Source organism: Eucyclogobius newberryi, unplaced genomic scaffold (assembly GCF_026437365.1).
Source record: "Eucyclogobius newberryi isolate DKJ021-1_F unplaced genomic scaffold, fEucNew1.0.hap1 SCAF_7, whole genome shotgun sequence".
In the NCBI taxonomy this organism is placed as follows: domain Eukaryota; kingdom Metazoa; phylum Chordata; class Actinopteri; order Gobiiformes; family Gobiidae; genus Eucyclogobius; species Eucyclogobius newberryi.
The window spans coordinates 20,434,145-20,448,513 of NW_027316389.1; the positions used below are offsets into that span (position 1 = coordinate 20,434,145).

The window sequence follows — 14,369 nt, forward strand, 5'->3', positions numbered from 1 at the left end:
TGGGGTTATTTTGCTTTTAGGTTACGAAGCTCAACAGTCAGACTCGCTCCGAAGTTTGCCGTGGTTACAGAAATAAATTGCCCGTTAATTTTTGCCAGAGAAAGTTTAGAATGTTTCAGATGTGAAGAGTTTAATGGCACGGCAGAGGATAAAGCGCTCTGTGGTGACTAATGTCCGCGATGACGTGGTTTTCAGTCCAAAAAACACTTAAAATGTGTCAAAATATTTCAATAACTTGGTTGTTTAGAACGTTTCGGACACAGATTTTAAATAGAATGTTAGATCTTCCATGCAGTACTCATCACATTTGCTGATTAGTATTGAAAATGTGTTGAAAATGTATTAGAAATGTGTTGAAAATGTATTGAAAATTTGTTGAAAATGTATTGAAAATGATTTGAAACTGTTGTAAATGTATTGTAAATTTGTTGAAAATGTATTGAAAATGTGTTGAAAATCTATTGAAAATTTGTTGAAAATGTGTTGAAAATGTGTTGAAAATGTATTAGAAATGTGTTGAAAATGTATTGAAAATGTTTTGAAACTGTGTTGAAAATGTTTTGAAACTGTGTTGAAAATGTATTGAAAATGTGTTGAAAATGTGTTGAAAATGTATTGAAAATTTGTTGAAAATTTGTTGAAAACGTATTGAAAATGTTTTGAAACTGTGTTGAAAATGTATTGAAAATGTGTTGAAAATCTTTTGAAATTTTTTTGAAAATGTATTGAAAATGTATAGAAAATGTGTTGAAAACGTATTGAAAATGTTTTGAAACTGTGTTGAAAATGTGTTGAAAATGTGTTGAAAATGTATTGAATTTGTACATCCAGAATGAGCTCCATAGACACATCACAGTTTACCGTGATGTTTTTCTGTAGCAATGTAACGCACGCAAACATGAATCGATCAAAATACAACTGAATATCACAAACGAACATCAATAACGAGCTCAGAAAAGTAGATATTTTGCATAACGTGTCACTAAACAGCATTCAATAACAATTCTGACTTTCAACACGACACGTTTGCTCGACTTTTTCATTGCCAAACGTCAAATCCATCCCGTTGTCGAGGGCCAGACCTCTCCAGGCGTCCCAGACCTCTCCGAACGCCCTGATCTGTCCGGACGCACCTCTCTTTTTTTTTTTATCTTCGGCGACGGCGCGTAAACAACACGTCTTATCGGGGGAAAAGTGATCGACCTTGAGCGTCCGGCCGTTCCCGAAAACACCGGGGACGCGCTGCCAAGAGCGACGAGAAGCGAGAGGGGCTTTTATGCAAATGGCCCTCGGATCCAAATCCCGCCAGTGTCATCTCTTATCGACCCAAAACTCACGCAAACGAAGACGCCGCCGCCGCTTGTGTAAGAATCATCTGTTTGTATAAGCCTTAGATAATATAATATAGATTCATGGTATAAGCGGGAGATGAGCGGATAATGGAGGTCGGACAAGTTAGCGTGAGTGTAATTGTGAGACCAAAGTATGGCACGGGACTTGTCACCTTGGAGACAAACTGGTGCAGACACTGTAGCTAGAGTCACCGGTGGTCGGGATCTCGTTTATGAAGCGCGCGTAGGTTGAAAAATGCGCAGAGAGATGAATATTCAGCGGGTTTGAGGCACTTTTAGCGAGAATTCCACGTCAGGCTTTATAAATGAGACCCGTGATCTGTGCAGCATGTTTTTCAAAGGTATAAAGCAAAAAATGCAATCTAGATGTATGAGTTCAATGCTATCCTGAGGAACATTCCAGGTAAAGCAATAACATCGCCATGGAGACAAGCAGGTGGCGTAGGCGTAGGGCACCTTTAGAGTCTCGCAACCACTGTGTATACATTTAAAAATGTGTTGTTTTCAGCCCAGAATGAGTCAACTGTTGGCGCTGCCATTTTATAAATCATCAAATTAAACTATTCCGCTTTGACACACAATATATTTTAATTGGAGCCACACAAAGGATAAACAACTTCACACGTTACAATTTATGTGTGAAAATGCCCTACATTTGTTGACTGAATAAATAAATACATGTTTGTATTTTAGAAATATTTCAAAAGATTGTTCGAATATCGTAATTTGCCAAATTTTTTCGGGACTTAAAATCGCAGTATATCGGACAAGAAAGTGTATGTAACAACAGCAGCAACACCACCACCACCACCACCACCACCACCACCACCACCACCACCAACAACAACAACAACAACAACAACAACAACAACACCACCACCACCACCACCACCACCACCACCACCAACACCACCAACACCACCAACACCAACACCAACACCAACACCAACAACAACAACAACAACAACAACAACAACAACAACAACAACAACAACAACAACAACACTGTAGCCTGAGTGTGAGAAGTGTTCTACATCATGTTAAAACTGATCTAGAACCTTTAAAATACAGTTTTCCCCCTAAATGTATTAACTGAACAGTTTTGATCGTTGATTGACTTTTGATGTTCTTTTAACTATGAACTTTAATGTTTGTGTTTGTTTACGTGGTGCTTTACGATGCAGGTCCACATTAAAACACGTAGAAGTTGCGGGTAACGTGTTGTTGGAGCAGTGCCACGTCCGGACATGAAACGCTGGGCACAGACCCTCAGAGGCGGCGAAGGTTCTGATGTCAGACGCTTCAAAGACACGCCAGGACGAAGTCTACAAACGTCTGACGCGATCACTCACTCTGACTGCAGCGTTCAAACGGAATAGAATCAAACTATACGTGCATCGAACGCAACCGCCAAAGCTGGTCACGACTCGCAGCCGCTCAGTGAAATGAAACGTCACATTGCGATTTATTTGAGCCGAAATTGAAATTGCGAAAAGCTGAAACAATTACGTTCGCGCTTCAGAGTCCCAACAACATTTTGGGTGGAAGCTGTTGCCTTAAGTTTTTTACAGAAGCGGCACATTTTAACGATAAACCTGTGAAATACTGTGAGCAGAGGCAGTGGAGTAGTGGACGTTTCAATCTCGTAAGTACAATTTTAAAATTTTTGGCTACTCTACCTTCCAAAATTGTACTTTGGAAAGAGAAACATTCAGAAAAGTCCAGGAAATGACATAAGTAAAAGGTAAAATCTATTTGGAGCAACTGTCAGGACGTAACAGCTGATTTATAATGACAAATGTTTCCACTAGAGCTGCTAAAGTCGGTGCAACTGGAACGACTAAACATGGAAGAATGAACAAATGCTGATACTGTTAATGGCTGGACCATGAAAATATCAAACTTATATTGTTTCTGAAGAAGCGGTGCGAGAAACACAAACGTTCAAAAGCTTTTGTCATTTGTAGATTTACTCGCGGTGAGACGAGAAGACGAACCGCAACTTTGACTCAAGTGAGAGACCGTTGCACTGTCAAATACTGTATGTTACTAAAGTGTGCATATATATATATGTATATATATATATATGTATATATATATATATATATATATATATATATATATATATATAAGTACACGTCTTTCAAAAAGTAGACGTAACTAACCTCTAGAGACGAGTTGGCAAAGGAAATGGCTCATGTCCGAGAAGAATCGTGGAGCGGACTGCAAAGACGTGACAGAACTGGAGCTGTCCATGGTACTACTGATGTGTACGAGGGGATGAAACTGTCCCAACAGCACTTTGTAAAGATCTGCCTGAGATATCATACTCTCCTTTACTGCATCTCCAACATGTCCACAGTATTTCAGTCCCGTCAGCTTTTTTTTTTCAAGTCAATGTAGCTTTTGTATAAATCCTTGAGTTAGTTGAAACGATCTGAAAGTCGCTGCCGCCCGCGCTGCTTCCTCTGCCCTCGACCGTACAAAGTCGGGTTGATTGTGTAAAGTTTGGGAAGAGAACGCGTCACAAAACAATGACTCCGACTGTTCAGAACCTGCAAACGAGAAGAACGAAGGAGAGCGGGAGCGGAACTTTCACTTTGTTTTGAGTCATTCAGTTTTATTTTCTGTTAATTGTAGTGTTGTTAAAGGCGTATTAACATGCGAGTTCCATCTGCTTGTTTTTGATGAATATTTTATACTTTCCCTGGATTGTTCCACAGTATGGGCCTTGAATCTCAAAGTGTTTTCTTTTTATTTAGATTTATTTGATGTGGTTTTGCAATAATTCTATATCACAGAGCATTTAAATTAGATAATAAGGGGAAGATTAAAGAAATAAAAGTGACTTATTCCAGTGGCAAGTTCAATTTCAACCTGAGGTATGGGCAAAGTAAACTCAGAATTCACTCCCGAAACACAGACTAACTCACTCCCACTTCTCTGTTTGAGCTCTGTTCATGTAAATCTTAATAATTAATCAACTAATAAACATTTTAATAATCCGAGACTTAAGGCCTTACAATTCTGATCTGAACGAGCCATAAATACAAGAGTCCTGTTACATTTTTAAATACATAGTTCTCCAGTAAATGTACGAAACGACTTGATTTAATGCTTTTTTTATTTGATCCCACTGGTTTTATTGTTATGGGATCAGATCATTTTGAGCACTTGTTATTTTTGTATCGACTCTATGGTTTTGTTGAGTAAACGTGAGCACTCTACACCTCCGCTTTGATCATATTTCACATCATAGCAGAGCGTATCGTTTCAATAAGTTCCTGTTCTGTGGCTAAATCTATAAATCACGGCTCATCGCAGACGTCGGTTTCCTTGGCGGCTCCGGAGGGACCAGGGAACGGCGTCGCTCTGTTCCCCCGTTTCGGTTACGTCACGTTCGGCCCGACACAAGCGGCATTATCAGTGACGCGCGGGCGGCCGTTCCGTTTGACGTGCGGCGCTTTGGGGAGTTGGAACTGCAGCTGTAGCTAAGATTATGGCAAAAGCAGAGGATCCAAACAAAGACCGCTCACTGTTCACTCGATGGCTGTGTATCCGGGTGAAGACGTTTGGAACGATGGTGATGTGTAAATCGAGAGACGAACGGCACTAAGTTTTACGATATAAAACATTAAATTTAAATGATGTCTATTGTGCTGCTCTGGCGTTGACGTTGTGAGATCCACTCTGAAAATATGCTAAAAACACATACAATAAAAAAGGAAATACTAACATAAATGACTGGAAAAACTATGAGCATGTATGTGGAATAGGGATGTCATGATATCAAATTTTAGTGTCACGATTATTGTGAGAAAAATATCACATATTAACGATTATTCATGATTATCTTTGATTTTCTTTCGTTCTCATGGTCTGACATGTGACGTTCCTCAAGTTTGTGACCAACTTTACAAGAATTAACTTTCTGAAAGACAAAATAAAGTTAAATGTGACCAAAAAAAGCCAGATAAAAAAAAGTTCATCTTTACATTTAGGTCTATGTTTGAGCTGTAGATTGAACAAAAAATACCTGATTTTGGTTCTAAAATTTTCTCAATTATTATTATATTGTAACCTGAATAATCACGATTATCGATTCACCTCATAATCGTGACATCCCTAATGTGGAATTGACAAACAAAGCACAACACTAACTTTGACGTTTTGTTCTGAAAGTCACAAGGATATAGATGTCTTTTGTTATTTGAGGTGTCGAGATTATTTAATTAATCAATAATCGTGATTATTCAGCCACAATATAATCATAAGAACTAAAAAATTATAATCGTGACTGTTTTAGAAGCGTAATTTGGTCTTTTGAATTCAATATGTTGTCCAAAATATACTTTATCTGGCTGTTTTTGTCGCATTCACTTTATTTTGTCATTCAGAAAGTTGGTGGTTGGAGAATGAAAGAAAATGAAAGATGTTGCTGTCGTTTGATGGTGAATAATTGTTAAATTGTGATGTATCTTCTCACAGTAATGTTACTTTTATCCTTATTCAGGATGTTTCGCTGAGTACTTTGGGGTACAACGTAACATCTGGACTATCCTGATGTAACTGAATGTGAACTGCAGCTCATTTTCCTCTGAGTTACGCCAAGAGCAGCTCAAACACTGACTGTGGAGATGAAAAACAACACAAAAAACACTAATATGAACAGAGAACGGATAAAAGAAGTAGAAGCTGGACTTAAAACTATAACTCAGCCTGAAACAAGTATAAATATTCCCCAAAAAGTTATTTTTCTGACTACATTCTCTCGTCAGTGATACAGCTAATTTATTCTTTTTTACATTATGATAACATTTCGTGCCAAATGGGTGCGCTAAATATTCAGCTAATTATTTTATTTCAATTATAAGGATTTATAGGAGACGACAGCAAAAGGGAGAAAACAATGTGTGAGTTATCTTATGTTTTAGGAGTTAATTAAGAGTTTAAGCTGCCTTTTTACGAATAAACACTTAGTTTCCAGGTACATTTCTGTATAAATAGTTGTCTTTTTGTGAAGTGCAGTTCGGTCAGATATACGGTCCGATTGTAGCTAGCTTTAAGCTTTCGGCACGTCAAGACTATTTATAGAGCTGCACACAAAGTCATTCAAAGGGCAGGAAAAGACGCATTCAAATCACAGCACAAACAAATACCATAAAAACATAAATAATGATTATGAAATTGACTTTAAAAGAGAAGAACGCGGGTAAAATCCTCTCAGTCTCATGCACAGTTGAACAGAACTGTTTTTAGCCTAGATTTGAACATTGTAGAAGCTTTTTTCACATCTTTAGGAAGAAACTTTGTCACTTTTTAGTCGTCTAATCAATAGCCCGGTCTTTGGTCATCTAAGAATTGAGTCTTAATGGTTTTGCCAGGTCAATCTTCAATTTTAAGAAAAACAATGCGACGAAAACATAACTGACATCGCGTCTTTGCCTTTCATTAACTCGGCCAATGACTGTTTCGCGGTTTGATTTCTCGAACTTTTTATTTATTTAATAATAATTATTATTATTGTTATTATTATTACATATTTACATATATATATATATATATATATATATATATATATATATATATATATTTTGTATTTTTTGTATTTGTTTCATCATTTTTTTGTATTTTTTGTATTTTTTTTTGTTTATTTATCCAACTTTCTGCTGTTGTGACGTTGAGCCGTTTGTTTGGCAATTTGTCTCAGACTTTTTGCATTTTTTAAAGTCAAATTCAACCTAGAAAATAGTGCATAAAGTGCGTGGACCGCGTGAGTCATCTCCAGATCTGAGCCAGGACCTTGGTCAGGATTTCTCAGCTGGAGGATTAGACAACTGTGCATTAAACTAACCATAACCTCTACGTTCTGCAATTTGGACGGTCTAACCCATTTAATACTGGCAGCGAACCAACTAAGCATTATGTGTTCATATTCATAATCCACGCTCCGCAGACTCTCTCGCTCTGCAGTGAAGATCGAGGCACAAACCTGGCCTTAGTTTCACTTTTGAACCGGGACAGAGGAGGAGCATTATGTCTTAATTAGCATTAAGTACGCTCCAAAAAGCTTTGTCTACATCGCTTTAAAAGTAAATCAAACAAGTAATCAAGTCGTTTTGAACCGTTTAGATTTATTTTGTGTGTTTTTTAAGTATGTTTTAGGATATTTGAACTGATTTGAGTGTATTTTCAGCCAATGTCAACCTTTACATATGGAGACTTTTGATGTTTGAATATTTTCTTTAGATTTTTTTAGAAGTTTTTCAAAATAAAACAGAACATGACCAAAGAGCAAAACATCAATCAAAAAAAATGAAACAGACATCAACAAAAAATTTAAACAAGTATAAAAACAGTCCCATCGAGTCCAGAGTCGGTCAAATTTGTCCTTTTCCAAATTAATTCAGAGTTTTATTTTTTCCAATTGTCTAATTCCTGTTATTATATGATGTCAGTCCGGTCCTTGGTCGTCGGGGGTTTTGCATCATACATTTCTTTGTTATGGCTTTTTTTTCCTGCTCCCAAAAGCACATTCTAAAGGTGTATCCATTCACTGTGTCCACGGCAGGAGTTCTGAGGCCCAAGTACAGAGTTCCAAAAGAGCATCCTTAATTTAAGTCCAAAACTGAACAACAGGACTTTCCCAGAAGTCGTGACAGTGGTTTGCCTCCTGCTGCCACGCCCTCTCCAACAGTCTGCACTTCCCTGTGAGTAACGTGCACTTTGATGGAGACTTTTCAAACAAAAACAGCAGCTAAATGATGCTTTGGACTGAGCGACGAAACAAGCAGAGAACAGAGAACGGAGAGAACGGAGAACGGAGAGAACGGAGAACGGAGAGAACGGAGAACGGAGAGAACGGAGAACGGAGAGAACGGAGAACGGAGAGAACGGAGAGAACGGAGAACGGAGAGAACGGAGAACGGAGAGAACGGAGAACGGAGAGAACGGAGAACGGAGAACAGACAGAAAAGGACTCTGAAGTTTGGACTCACCAGCTGCAGCCAGATGTTCGTGGTCAGCACTTGGTTCTTCTCATCCTGAAAACAGAAACACGAGCCGCATTATTCACTGTACTTATTATGCATGAAATCGACCGGTTTGAGTTCGGTTTGCCCTTTGAAAATGAGTCAAAATAACACACTTAAAAGGTCAGAAAAATATGTAAAACCGCTTTTTCATCGTGTCATGTTTTCATATAGAAATAAGGTGTGAAAACGGGCAAAATTGCACATATTTGAGACATTTCAATCGGACAAGTGGACAGAGCAGGTTTTTACAGTTCTTGGTTCATTTTGAGCACGTTTAGATACAAAAAAATGTGTGGATTTAGAATTTCTTATGAAGTGTTTGAGGAAAATACGAGATCAGACTGAGAATTGGCCTGAAAATTCAAATTGTGCCATAAATGTGCCTCTGGTCTCTGTTTGTGTGTTTGAACTGGGCTGGTGTTTCGTGCTTGTCTGAAGTCGTCATATGCTGAGATTATGAGGGAAATACCACAGTAAAACATTATGATCGCGCCGCATAGAAATGACATTCAATTGTGCATTTTTGGGGTGTTTTGTTTATGCTGTGGCTGGATTAATGTGCTTTTTATCGGCGGATATGTTGTTCCCCTGTTTGTTATTTGTGCTGTCGGCAAATGAAGTTCCTAATGGATAAATAAAGTGATTTTGATTTGATTTGAAGAAAAGGCTGAAGAGAACAGTCTGTAGCACTCATTTACATTTACCCAGAATTTACTTACAAAACTATCTGAAGAAAAAGTGTATAGTTTCCGGACATCGTACAATCTACTTAAGTAAAAATGTTGGTTATTCCTCCCACCGACTCTATAAAGAACATTTGTGCTTCTTATACCTTCAGATATGATTTAGTTAGTATTTTCTGGGTTTATTCTTTTGATAAACCAGAATCTGTCCAATCATAACTCATAAATCAATCATAAGGAGCTGACAGGAGCTGACAGGAGCAGACAGGAGCAGAGACAGGAGCAGACAGATGCAGACAGGAGCAGACAGGGGCAGACAGGAGCAGACTTGAGCAGACAGATGCAGACAGGAGCAGACAGGAGCAGACAAGAGCAGAGACAGGAGCAGACAGGAGCAGACAGGACCAGACTTGAGCAGACAGATGCAGACAGGAGCAGACAGGAGCAGACTTGAGCAGACAGGAGCAGACGGGAGCAGACAAGAGCAGAGACAGGAGCAGAGACAGGAGCAGACAGGAGCAGACAGGAGCAGACAGGAGCAGACAGGAGCAGACAGATGCAGACAGGAGCAGACAGGAGCAGACTTGAGCAGACAGGAGCAGACAGATGCAGACAGGAGCAGACAGATGCAGACAGGAGCAGACAGATGCAGACAGGAGCAGACGGGAGCAGACAAGAGCAGAGACAGGAGCAGACAGATGCAGACAGGAGCAGTCTGGAGCAGTCAGGAGCAGACTGGAGCAGACAGGAGCAGTCGTGAGCAGACAGGAGCAGACAGATGCAGACAGGAGCAGACAGATGCAGACAGGAGCAGACAGATGCAGACAGGAGCAGACAGATGCAGACAGGAGCAGACGGGAGCAGACAAGAGCAGAGACAGGAGCAGACAGATGCAGACAGGAGCAGTCTGGAGCAGTCAGGAGCAGACTGGAGCAGACAGGAGCAGTCGTGAGCAGACAGGAGCAGACAGATGCAGACAGGAGCAGACAGGAGCAGACAGATTCAGACAGGAGTAGACAGGAGCAGTCAGGAGCAGACAGGAGCCGACAGGAGCAGACAGGAGCAGTCGTGAGCAGACTGGAGCAGACAGGAGCAGTCGTGAGCAGACAGGAGCAGACAGGAGCAGTCGTGAGCAGACAGGAGCAGACAGGAGCAGTCGTGAGCAGACTGGAGCAGACAGGAGCAGTCGTGAGCAGACAGGAGCAGACAGGAGCAGTCGTGAGCAGACAGGAGCAGACAGGAGCAGTCGTGAGCAGACTGGAGCAGACAGGAGCAGTCGTGAGCAGACAGGAGCAGACAGGAGCAGTCGTGAGCAGACAGGAGCAGACAGGAGCAGTCGTGAGGAGACAGGAGCAGACAGGAGCAGACAGGAGCAGTCGTGAGCAGACAGGAGCAGACAGGAGCAGAAGAGTGTTGCAGATGGCAGCGGGCCAGAGCAGAGGAGGCTGAATAAGGAGCAGAGTCAGTTTGATGAATGTGCTGCTGCTAATGCAGGTCGTGGAGCGAGGAGGAGATTAAACCGCCGACATGAAGCTCAGAGGCAGCGTCAGAGGGCGAAAAGGTAAATATCGTAGAGGTTTAAATAAACGACTGCCCGCTACAGCTGCACAATAAAGCAAGGAGAAGTTTATAGACCGTTAAGCCTTAAATCAGAGGAACAATAAAGAAAGTAGCGCTGTACATCTTTAGTCGCTTAAGCCGCTGCACACGTTTAAAGGATTTTAATTGGATTTTTTTACATTTTGCAACGATTTTTTGTCTCCCACTCACATGAAGCGCTTGCTGATTTGGGTAAAGATAAGTTACAAGCGGAGGAAAGTCGAGTAACGGAAACAAAGGCTTTTATTTTGAGGAACAACAAAGAAAAGAAACTTGTGTGGATCAATCCTGCTCCTAAAGGACACACCAGAGCGCTGTATTGACTTAGAGGTGGAGCCGGGAGGTGGAGCCTGTTACTGTAGCGCCGATGGACGATGAAAAAGTTGACACAAGCGCGTTGGTCTGGCTGCTCTGATTGGCTGCGGCGGGCTGCCTACGAGGATCGAGAGGCAAATCAAGCATAAAGTCGGCCAAAAAAATCCTATAATGTGCAGAAGACTTTAGTCGATTAATCGGTTTATTGTCTGATCACAGAGCTACTTTTTTTGTGAGAGCCAACTTATCGATGCACAAGATTTATTATTTACATTATTAACAATTTATTTAGTCGCCTACAGCCTTAAAGTGACGTATGACAGATTTTTACAATGTTCAAATTTTGACTTTATTTGATGTGTTTATACCTGTTGTACAAATACGTTATAGTTTTACACCAATCGAGCAGGTTTTTGTGGAGAAAACTTGTGAAAAATCTGGAAAATGCCAGGAAGTGACATCACACAAGGGACACTCAACTTTTTTGACTCTCTAAAAAAAATTAAGTTGTTCATAATTCTTTCTGTCAAAAAATTAAAAAAGTGACATTAGATGAGTTTTTGCCCAGTGTTTGCTGAGTAATTTCTTCGTGTGATGTTATAAATTACAAAGAGGAAGTGAAATCATAAACCTAAAAAAATTGATATTCTGGGGTAACATTTTTATAATTTTTAGCAAAATTCTAAATATATTTATCTTAACTGCATTTTTATTCAATGAGTCGTCCGACCTGTAGGGGGCGCTTTAAAGAAAGTATTATTAATATATAAGTATAATGCGGGGCAGGCTTGTACACTTCATCGCAATAACATGAAACTGTAATTTGTCAAATTACAAAAGTTGCAATTACAGAATAACAGAACATTGTCTGAAGTTTAGGCTTCTGTAACATACTTATATTTATATCTTGCATTCATGTGCAGTATCTCAGTGTATCATTATCATATTTATCAACCAGACAAACATGAAAGACCTTTGGCCATCCACGTAAACAGGGATGATTCTCAACACCAAAACCATTTAAACATAATCTTCAATTTGCTCTGAGCCAGAAAATGTCACAACACATTAAAAACAGTGTACAATGGCGGAACCGATATTTTCTTGCAATTTTTAAATATCTTGCGACATTTGAGCAGCAGTGCACAATAAATCTCCGACTTTTTCCACTTTGAAATGGTTTTAAACAACACTTTGAACAATTAAATCAACATTTTTCAGCTGCTTGTCAAATAGTTTTTTTTATGGCTTAGAAGAAAAGCTGAATAAACATTTGCAGACACTTCTCTTCAGTCGGTGTCTCGTGCCCTGAAATACCCGAGCGTTTTAGGAAGCAGCTGTCTGCTCTGGAGTCTGACAAATGAATGCAGACTTATTATTACTGAGCGTCGTCATGGGACATTAGCTCTGCAGATTAAGGCTTGTTCATTTCTCACTGTGTTGGAGACTCTTTTTCTGCAGTTTCTCAGACTAATCCAGTGCTCACAGAAAGAGTTCTTTAAACTAGAAGTATAAACTCATGATGCGACTCGATAAATGATGCAGGACCAGGACGTGATAACATAAAATAAATAAAAAGGTCTGTCTGTAATTCCTGTTTGGAAAATAATTAAACTGTTACATTTTGATTAATTATTTCTGTAAACCTAAATAAAATAATACATAACACATAAAATATGAATCTAGTAATCGCTTTGTAATCACGTTGCGCTTTAGTTCAGTATCAGCAGTTTTATAAAGTGTAAATAGGTTGTAAGCGCTCATAAGTATTTGTACTTCTGCTTATTTCTTTAGAGCTTTGTACAACACTGCCTTATTGTTTGTAAAATATGTCTCAAATATGAGCAATATGAACTGAAATGAACAGAAGTGGTGCTGATCTCTGAACTTCACATTGCGACCCAATTATTATTATTTTTAATTTATTTAATTTATTTAATTTATTTAATTCATTTAATTCATTTAATTCATTTAATTCATTTAATTCATTTAATTCATTTAATTCATTTAATTCATTGTATTTATTTTATATTATTTTATACTATTTTGTTTTATTTATTGTATTAATTTTATTTATATTATTGATTTTAAACAAATGGCCTAATCATAAGGTCCATGAACATTGCTAAGGTAGATTAGATGGATTAGATGATGTACAGACATTACTGGGACGTGATTGGCCGCACACTTATCATTATTGGATTAGATTTAAAATGATTATTCGACTGACACATGATTCTTTGCACAGCTCTAAACTTCCACTACACAGCTCATGAGTCAAACATCGGTCTGGACCCTGTTTCTGCTGGAATCCCCCGACACACAGTTCTGGTCCAGTGCTCTGAGTCCGATAAGAGGATTTTGTCATTTCACATGTGACGCCAAGTTCACCGATCATGAAATTAAAAGTGTAACTGTGTAACCTGGCCAAGTTAAAGGTCTTAAAACTAATATATAAAACATAAAACTGCCTCAAACTCTTTCACACCAGACCAAATATTTCCACCTTCTAGATCTAGAAAGTCACGTACTTAAGCTTTTTGTGCATACTTTATGAATGAGGCACCAGATCTGTGGAGAGGCGACACCATCAGAAAGTATGTTAAAAATAATAAATATTTGAACAACAAAAATGTGCATTTTGATTTCATGCACAAAATATTCATTTAATACCATACTGTGGAACATTCCAGGCAAAACAATATTATTTCCATGGAGAAAAGCAGGTGATATAGATGTAAAGATAGATCAAAACCTGCAGAGGCCGATAGTTAGTTTGCTGCCTAAAAACTACACATAACATTTTATTTGAACACTTGAGAACGAAGAGGCACAAGAGGGAACTACACGATTTTCTTTTGGAGGAGTAGCAGTATTTTGGGGGTGGGTCGCAACGTATAAAATAAATAAAATAAATAAAATAATTAAAAATAAATAAAATAAATACAATAAATACAATAAATTACAAAAAAAATTAAAATAAATACGGTTAAGAATAAAATAAATAAAGTTAAAAATAGAATAAAGAAAATGTAATCAAATTAAATTTAAAAACATGTTTAGAACAGAAGTCAGACTTGAGAAAAATTATTTGTTGGATTAAATGGCATGATTCAAAGTTTGCATCGTTTATGTTCATAAAATCATTTCTAAAAAAAACTTGTTTTATTTGGTTGTCGAAACTCGAGACAATAAATAGAGGATTTTTCGCCGATTTGAGAACTCAAGCGACTGTAAGTCTCTTTTTGAAAAATGGGCATGCGCACACTCACCCCCGTGTGGAAGCGCGCTACAGCCTCACTGCTACACGGTAGTTTGTTTATGAGCGCGACGGATCGCATTATCTCTCGTCTTCGCAGATTTCCATCTCTTCTGAGCTCAAACTC

The 14,369-nt window shown here is 38.7% G+C and overlaps 1 protein-coding gene across 2 annotated transcripts in view; it reads right to left on the minus strand.

Annotated features, from left to right (window-relative positions):
• The window catches only part of LOC140349321 (neuronal acetylcholine receptor subunit alpha-7), a 57,484-nt gene that overhangs the window by 36,642 nt on the left and 6,473 nt on the right, over nucleotides 1–14,369 (minus strand). For both annotated transcript variants that reach the window (XM_072435605.1, XM_072435606.1), the window contains one exon: nucleotides 8,351–8,395. In XM_072435605.1, the coding sequence (XP_072291706.1) occupies nucleotides 8,351–8,395 (45 nt within the window). The remainder of the gene's footprint in view (nucleotides 1–8,350; nucleotides 8,396–14,369) is intronic.